Source organism: Pterocles gutturalis, unplaced genomic scaffold (genome assembly GCF_000699245.1).
Source record: "Pterocles gutturalis isolate BGI_N339 unplaced genomic scaffold, ASM69924v1 scaffold29804, whole genome shotgun sequence".
NCBI lineage: Eukaryota > Metazoa > Chordata > Aves > Pterocliformes > Pteroclidae > Pterocles > Pterocles gutturalis.
In genome coordinates this window covers 28,386-37,410 of record NW_010129122.1, presented here as the reverse complement: position 1 = coordinate 37,410, position 9,025 = coordinate 28,386, and the positions used below count along the sequence as shown (strand labels likewise).

At 52.0% G+C, this 9,025-nt stretch overlaps 1 protein-coding gene across 1 annotated transcript in view; it reads right to left on the bottom strand.

The window, feature by feature from the left end:
* ARHGAP39 (Rho GTPase activating protein 39) overlaps positions 1-9,025 on the bottom strand; it is a gene marked incomplete at both ends in the record, with an annotated part of 23,863 nt that overhangs the window by 4,440 nt on the left and 10,398 nt on the right. Inside the window, 2 exons of the mRNA XM_010079857.1 lie at positions 351-1,453; positions 1,487-1,758. Coding sequence (XP_010078159.1) covers positions 351-1,453; positions 1,487-1,758 — 1,375 coding nt within the window. The remainder of the gene's footprint in view (positions 1-350; positions 1,454-1,486; positions 1,759-9,025) is intronic.

Sequence of the window (9,025 nt, the reverse complement as noted above, 5' to 3'; positions counted from 1 at the left end):
TCCGGGGCGCGGCCCCCCCCCCAGCAGCAGCCAAAGAGAGGAGAAGCAGCGCCTGAAGCCACAGAGCAGGGCTGAGGCCACCACGGTGAAGAGGTGCCCATGCCAGCACTCAACAGGTCCAGGATTGCTCGGGGACCATACCCCTGGATCTGCAGCAGAGGCAGAGATTTAAACCAGCTCCAAGAAGGAGTTTTAACCAGGAGGGCAGTGGGGACACCGCATTGCCACGTGGTTTGGTCTACCCAACCTGGCACAACATCCGAGGAGATGCCATCAGTTGGTGAGGGTTGGTGGCACGGGACATGCCGTGAAGCACCCCCAAATGCTGAGGACATCCCTGAGGACGTTACCTGAGATGGATGCAGGTAGGGCTCGGGGGAGGCCAGGTTGGTCTGGACAGAGACACTCTTCTCCAACAGGATCTGGGGGAAGCCCAGCTTCTCGAAGGTGTTCCTTTTCCAGTGCTTGTTCTCCTGCTGCGCCAATGCTTCGTCCTCGCTGAAGGCTCGCACCACCGGACCCGGCATGGGTAAAGGGAGAGCACCATCGCTCTCATAGCCTGAACCGTCTTTTTGGGAATCCCAGCTGCTCCGTTGCTTCATGTGGTAGTGGGCTTGTCGGGCTTCCCAAGCCAAGCGTGCCTGTGCCAGGAATGGCTCCGGAAAGCCCCGCGCCGCCTCTGCCTCCACCGCCTTGCTTTCTGTACGGTTCATTGGTGACCGGTTGGGTCCCGGGGTGGCTCGTTCCTCGCTCAGCATCTGCTCACCCAACACCTCCCGGTCCCCCGAGCCGTCCGTGGAGGAAGTGTTGGGGTCGTGCGACGAGGAAGGCTTTCGGCTTTTCCTCTTTCTGGTGGAAGGTGAGTAACCGGTGGAGGATAAAGTGTCCTGTTGGCTAGACCACGACATGGAGTCCTCACCCTGGGCCACTTGGCCACCTGTTGGGCCAGGGCAGAAGTCCGGTCCCTCCATGCTGCTGTAGTCACCTGATTTGATCTCCAAGCGTTGATCACGGACCAGGCAAGGGCTGTGCTGCAGCGAGTAGGAGCCACCAATGGGGTTGGGTGAATATTTATGCCTCAACCCTGTCTTCATCTTGGGGCTGGAGCCCGACTGCTCAACGTAGACCAGTTGCCTGACGTACTCCTTGCCGGCAGGGCTGTACTCCAGGCTCATGAACCGGTCGGGACACTTCTGTTTGGTGAGTACCAACTGCTGGTAGGGCGAGTTGGAGCCTTGCTTGGGCGACTGAAGGAAGGGGTGAGGTTTACGGACGGGCGATTTTTGTGGCGAGCCGGCTTTGTAGCTCCCGCTGGCTTCGTACTGCATGTCCACAGGGGGTTCGTCGTAGATGGGAGCTTGGTACTCCATGGGGGGTTCCTCGTAGAGGGGAGGCTCGTAGGCGTAGCGGGGCGAGGAGGGCTGCGACTCGCTGGAGTGTTTGCGGTGCTGGGCTTGGAGCGGGGAGCAGAATGAATCCCCCCGGCCGAGCAGAGGTGAGCAGCTGCCCATGTGCTCAGCCCTCTTCAAGAAGGGTGATTGCTTTCTCTCAGGGAAGAAAACAGAGTTGTCGGAGTCGGAGGCGAAGGTCTGGAGGTTGGGAGACTGTTGGCCCCCTGAAGGTCGCCGCGAACGGGTGCCCGGTTGGTTTTCGGGTGCGTAGCCGTTGCCTTGGTGCATAAGGAAGCTGGGCTCGCGGTCAGTCACCTTGATCAGCATCCGTTCCTTGGTGCCGGCGTTCCATCTCAGGGACGATGTTCTGCGGGGAGAAACACGGTGTCACTGTCAGCGAGCAAAGTCCCCTGTGCCCATGGGGGGACAGCCACACCCCATAGCTCTGCCCTAGGACCCCCCAGACCCTCAGTAGCAGCAGAGCCCAAAGGATGGACATGACCAAGCACCCCAAGCCTCTCCCATCAGGTGAAGAGTGCGTTGGGTGATGGAGAGACCAGGACATTCAAATGCAGCAGCACCGACCCGCATCCCTCCCTGGCCCCTGCGGACCTCAGCAGCCCCCAAGGACACAGAGGCTGGAAAACCAAGCCCCAAAAAGTGATGACTTCCCTTGGAGCACATCTCTAGGAGACCAACAGCAATGGAGGAGCAAGCATGGACATCTGCTGGGGACAAGCCTGGGGGCAGACATCCATTTGGGACACTTTCATGGGTGTTTGGCATGCACAGTCCTTGCAGGGAGTGTGGACTGAGCCCACCATGGTCCCAACCTGGGACGGGCCCCTTGCTGGGATCTCCCATCCCATGGAGAGGAGAAGATGCCTACACAGAGCCTCATCTCTCCCACCTCTTCTTGCTTTCCATTCCTCGTGGCACCCAGGATTAACCCCTATCACCCCCTCCATCCAGCCCCCAGCCCAGGATTAACACCCTTCTTTGGTTCCCAACTGGAGCTGGGTTATGTTAAAAACCAGGAAAAACCAATAATCCTGACCACTGAAGACAAAAACCTTGAAAACACAACCCCGACCTGCACAGAGATGTCCCAGCCCCATGAAACGCAAACATCCCGTTGCTTCGTACCCCAAGATACTTCTGGCAGCACCGAGGTGGGGTACGGATATGCCGGGGCAGGGAGAGGAGGGACAGCTGAGCCAACTGCCTAAACCCACACAGTGCATGGACACCTCAGTCTCCATCTCCAAAGGGATGGAGCACAAGCTGCCCTCCATGCCCTTCATCACCCAAAAAAACTCGAGGGCCAGCCCCGGATGGGATGACCAGCTGCTGGAGCAGTGGTGGTGTATGTCCATTTCTTCTTCTTGATGCTCAAGCTCGCTGCATCCCTCAGCCACTTTGCAATCCGTGCCATGATATCCTGCATGCTTCCATTGAGCGTCAATGTGGAACGTTCTATAGCATCTTGCTGGAAATTTCCTGGTGGAGCCCATTTTCATCCATACAACACGCGTGGGTCAACAAGCACGAACATGGACCTTCTGAATTCTGAGATGTGAATAATCATCCCCAAATTGACACCCAACAGGCAGCTTCTGCAGCAGTCCTGGTGGGAACAGGGGTGGAAGCTCAGCTGGGCAACGCGCCGAGTGCACCAGGAGCTCACCTGAGCAGGGCTCAGCGGAGACCAACTCATCCACAGGTGAAAAAAATACTGGAGCCACCAACCAGAGCCAGGAGGAGACCTCCTTCATCATTAATGAGAAGATGAGACCATCTTCTCATTAAGGCATTTGATAGTCCTGGTGGGTAACATCTCCTCTGAATGATGATGTGTCCTGCAAAGCTGGGTTTCCCACCACTGATGCTCCAGCAGCACGTCTGTGTGTTCTCTGTTTCAACCCTAATTGGAATTTGCAATGAATCAAAGAGGTTTTTTTTTCTCTTTATTAATAATACAGGGGCAGAAATAATTATAATCCCAGGATAATCTTGGTCCTGCGGGATTAACTCCTTGGGACAGGGCTGCAGGGAGCTGTGCAACCTGGGCAAGGCTGGTTGGGCTCCATCTGGGCTGGTTGGGCTCCATCTGGGCTGGTGAAACCTTCTGCTCAGGGTCCTGGGATGAGCAAGAAAGCCCAAGGAGTGGAGAATAACTCAACCCTTCTCAAATGAATCCATCTCTCCTGGGGCAGCTCCAAGCTGGCAGATCATCCACCGTGGAAAAACTGCCCCTCTACAGGAGGGTGGACATCAAGGCTTGGACCAACTCAACACCTCAAGTTACCACCTCCTTGCAAAATAAAGTATCAAATACTCGGAGGAGTAAAACTTCAGCCAAGCTTGGGCTTCAGCTTTAGACATGTCTACACTTCTCCAGCCTCAAAGGGAACTGCCACTTTGTTTGGGACATTGCCCACCGCCTTGCCAGCGTGCTGCTGTCAGATGGGGAGTAGGAGAAAATAATTTCATAACCTCATCATAAACTTGGGCAAGAGGCAGGAAACAAATCTCCCAGATGTAGGTTGTGACGTTGGAGCTGGATGGAGATGCCTCCATCCTGCAGGCACAGCGGGGATGGGATTTCTACCATGTTCTCCCCACAATACTGGGTGACCTTTGGGGACCAACCCTTTTTGCTGTGCTACGTGGAGCCCGTTGGTGGAAAATGTGATGGAACACACCATCTCCAGATCCCCCACCACCAGCACAGCTCTCAGAGGTCACACTGGACAACCCATCAGCCTTGGCTCTAGTTCTGGTGCCAAAACGTCCAATCTATGTCTTGCCCAACTTCTCACCACTCACCACTTTTGGTGGATCTCATGGATCCCCTTATATGCCAAGGTGTAGCATCATTTAATCATAGAACGGTTTGGGTTGGAAGGGCCCTTAAAGATCATCAATCTCCAAACCCCCTGCCATGGGCAGGGACACCTTCCACCAGACCAGGTTGCTCAAAGCCTCACCCAACCTGGCCTTGAACACCTCCAGGGAGTTGCCACATTAATGAAGAATTAAACCTGCTCCCCTGCTTTTGTGGGAGCATGGCCAAAGGAAGATCTTCTGCACCATGTCCTGAAGGTTGAAGATGGCTCCTTTTTTCTCTGAGATGGCACCTCAGCCTTCTCATGCTGCCTTCCCCACTTCTACCTCCTTAAAACCAAGCTTTGGTTTTCCTCTTCACCACCCTTGTTGCTCTCCAGTTGTTTCCACCTTGTCCAAAAGATTTCATGGCTACTGGTGGGGGGATCCTGCAAGCAGAAGCTCTTCTGCCCATCCACAACCCAGCAAAAGTGGGGTGGCACACGGATCACCCCAACTAGCAGGGGGTTTTCACCCACTAAATCCACGTTTCAGGTCCTTGGGAGATGCTGTCCAGGCAGGGGACGCTCAGAAGAGCCAAGGTGTTTTTTATGGAGATGCTGAAATCATTGCCTGTCTTGCAGGAGGGATCCGAGCTGGAGTTTGCTGCTGTCTCCAAAGCATGGGGAAGCACATCATGTTATTAATTCCTCTCCAAGTCCCATGCTGGCACAGAAGGTACGAGAGGCACCGTCTGCAGCACGTCTGGGAGCACAGGCTGCTCCCCCAGTTCATTCCTCTCTCTGTTTCTCAGCTATTTTTTCCCAGCTACTTGTCCTTTCTGTCCTTCAGAAAAAGGTGGAGTGAGTCCAATTACTGAGTTTTGCAGAAAAAATGCCCACAAAGAGTCATAAAAATCTCCCCACATGAGGTCCCACCATCTCCCAGCACCCTGCTCATCATTTGCCCACGATTTTGTCCTCACCACAGGGGACGTGGGGAACAATTTCTTCCTTCCCTTTCTGCCGCAGCCTTTCAAGCTCCTGAGGACTTGAGCCTCCTGCCAGCTTCTTGCTGTTGAAGACCTGTATGAGTTTGGGTCCCTCCTCATCCCTCCAGATGGGTTTTTGGATCTCAACCACTCATCAAGCCCTTCCAGACCCCCAAAACTCCCTCCACAAGTGTAGAAACATGCCCTGAACAGCACGAACAGGGTGATGGGTGAAAGCCTTCCTGGGTCAGAACCCCCAAGAAATGCTTGGCTACATCACCCATCATCAACAGGCTAAAAATTATGAGTGAAGTGAGAAGATAGATATGCTACGGAGACTGCCAAGGACCGATTTCATCCCCCTCCTGCTCCATCATTAATTTTCCATCCCATTTTCCCACCCATGCCCAGGCGGTGAGTCCAGAGGCAGCCAGCGGGCGAGAAGCGATTACAAACCTACCAGCAATGAATCACCATCCCACTGCCACGTGGACATTAACCAAAGTCTCCTCTTCCTTCATCAATTATCCAGCCACAGCGGATGCTCATTTATTTCCACCATGTTTACTAACTGCAGTAATTACATCCTAGGTCACTGGCCTGCTCTTAATATATTTCAGAAACCACTGTTGGCTGCATGACACCTCCATGGTCATCATTCTGGTTCTGCCACCGAATTAAAGAGCTCAAGGTCCAGTTTTCAGGTTGGAAAGCACAAGGTGCTCTTGCAATGATGGAGCTGGTTGTTTAACCCACCCTGTGGTACTCACCACATCCTCATCACCTCCCCTCTGGCTCATGCCACCGGCTAGGACCACAGTTGAGCAGCCACCAAGACAGATGGAGACTTGCATCTTGAGGATGATGAACTAGAAGAAGGGATGGACAACTGGACCAAGGCTGGGCAGAAACCAGGGAAATCAGAGCTGGAGCGATGTGGTGGAGCTGCTGGACTGGGACACTCCATGGGGCTGTAGGGCACCAGTCCTGGCTTCCTCACGTGCTTTTTGATGCTTTCTTGGCCAACCTGGCATCAGCCAAGAGCTTTTGGGGAGGAACCAGGGCAGTGTGGATGAGGTAGAGCACCAGCCCTGCGATATGCAGGACACATACAAGGTGTGTCCAAAGCCCCCCTGATCCATCAAGGTGACACTGGTGGGACAGCAAAGAGGATGACGGGGATGTGTGGCCGTTCTCCTGGGTCAGCAAAGTTCTTTGCAAAAGAGCAAGACATCTCCAAAGCTACGGGAGATCAACCTGACGGTGTTTCCTCCAAAGCTACGGGAGATCAACCTGATGAAGCTTCTCTCCAAAGCTATGGGACATCAACCTGATAGAATTTCTCTCCAAAGCTATGTGAGATTGACCTGATGGGAGTTTCTCTCCAAAGCTATGGGAGATTGACCTGCTGGTGTTTCCCTATTACAAAGCTACAGGAAATCAACCTTACGGTGTTTCCTCCAAAGCTATGGGAGATCAACCTGATGGACCTTCTCTCCAAATATACAGGAGATCAATGTGATGGTGTTTCACTCCAAAGCTATGGGACATCAACCTCATGGTGTTTCTCCACCTCTTGAGCTAAAAGGAGGGGACACCAGCACCTGAGCAAGGAGACAAAACCAGGGAAAGCTGGTGGGACATCTCCTGACACCCTGAACGTGGTGTTCACCCAGCGCCACCTGGGTGACATCTCTGGTCTGGGTGACAGCCAGACCCCTGTGTGCAAAGACCAGATCCGCAGCAGCAGGAGGAGGTTTTGCAGCCATGTCGTGACATTTTCCAATGACTCCTCTTCTTTGCAAGAACATTCACCCTATCTTGCCACCAGCACCCGTGGGTTTTCAGCATGCATCCCTGCCTGCAGACCTGGCAGCACCGGGGAGAAGCAGGGAAAGCTGCACATCAAGAGCAGCTGGACTTAACACCACCCCAACAGCAAGCTGGACTTAACCTCCAAGATAAAAACCCGGGGACTGTAGGTGAACGAGAAGATGCTGAATTAGGATTTGACTTCTGGGACATGAAACTTTTCCCTTAAGAGACTGGAAGAAGAAGGCTTTGCCCTTAAGAAAAATGGAAGAGGAGGTGATGGAGGACCTGACATGGCTGTAAGGAGAACGGACTGGAATGTAAACAAGGGAATGAATTCTATAGAAAATAGTCTGTTGTTTTTAGTTAGTAGCCAATAAAAAGTTTTGTAGATGATGTACTCGCAGTAGTAAAAGACTATAAAGGTAGTTGTAAAGGAGCAATAAAGGGATTCTTCTTCACCACATACCGGAGTTCGCTCTTTTATCGTGCCGCAGGGGACCAAAAGTTGAGCGCCAAGCGATGCTCTGCACACCCCCATGCTCCAGCTCTTTAGTCGTCCCCATATGGATGGGAAACCATCCTAAAGCCAGGTGTTTGAACTCAAACCAGGTGAAAGCACCTCCTGATTCCTGGATTTGCAGCTTGCATTAAATATTTCAGACAGCAGCTCACATCTGGCAACAGCGGATACGAAGAAAAATCCCCGCGATGCAGCCCTGCCCGTCAAATCATCCAGCCAAGGTAGAGCTTTAAATCAAAATATTAAGTAATGGCAACCAATAAACCTGAAAGCTCTGTCGTACCGCCCTGGATTATTGCTCAATGTTAGAAAGCATTGCTAGGGACTAAATTGAATTTTCTGCCTGCAAAAGGAATATTGTGAAAGGCTTTTTTTGCGGCTAAATCACTGTGGCCGCTGTGCCCATGAGCAGCTCAGTTGCTCCAATAAAGGCAAAGCGATGCTGCTAGAGATGAGAGCGAGCCCTACTGAGCCTTGCCACCCTCCTGGCACAGGAGATCCAGAAATTCAAAGTATTTCTGTTATTTCTGACTTGGCACTGGTTTCCCTTTTTGCTATTTTCTCCTTGCGGGGAAGGCAAGATTTTTTTACTTACGAACCCCGAGTCCATTTCCATGACAAACTACCTCCCAAATCCCTCTAATCTTCTATCAGCAAAATAAATTTCTTCACAAATTTGCATAATTTCCATGGACTGAAACATTGCATTTACTTAGGGGAGGATTTTCCCAAAGCACTCGAGTGACTTCTGCTCTTAAATCTCCCTCCCTGGGCTTCTTCCAGCCTTTGGAAAATCAACGGCAGAGGTGAGATGAGAAATCTCCACGCTCCATACATGCTCCCTGGCTCCCTCACCCAGGAATTTCTTTTTGCTGGAGAGACACAAGCAACCCTCACCCTGCACCACCACATCTCGGCAGGTCGACACCATTCCCAACCCTTGAAAAGAATTATTTTGATGCTTGCAATAATCAAGACCATCGACAGCTCTATTTACCTTAAAAACAGTCACGACAACCCAAATTACTTTCTACCTTCATGATTTCTGCTGCGATGCCTTTCACGCAGTCTATCGGCAGCTGCATTAAATCAACGCAGGAATAAAAGCGAATAAAAGCCCAGCCCACAGCTGGGCTTAAGTGCAATTATTTTAACAGCATCCTTCTGGCTTTTAAATGAACGATACCGCAACGCTTCTCCAAAGGAGATTTAAAAGCAAGAATATTCAAATAAACACGTTTTTTCAAGATACATTTGCTTGTCCTGGCGTTATTCAGACTTTGCAGATGAAGACTATAATTTAGTGCTAGGATTAAATGGGTTTTCCTCTCTTGGCAGGGGGGAAAGCCCTTAATTTGAATGATTAATTCAAATAGATTGGTCCCGTGAATGAATAAGGGATTGCATCCACTGGAAAAGCACAGGACACCCCGCCACCGCCCCGCAATGTAACCGGGGTCCTTGTGCTATCCCCACACTGTT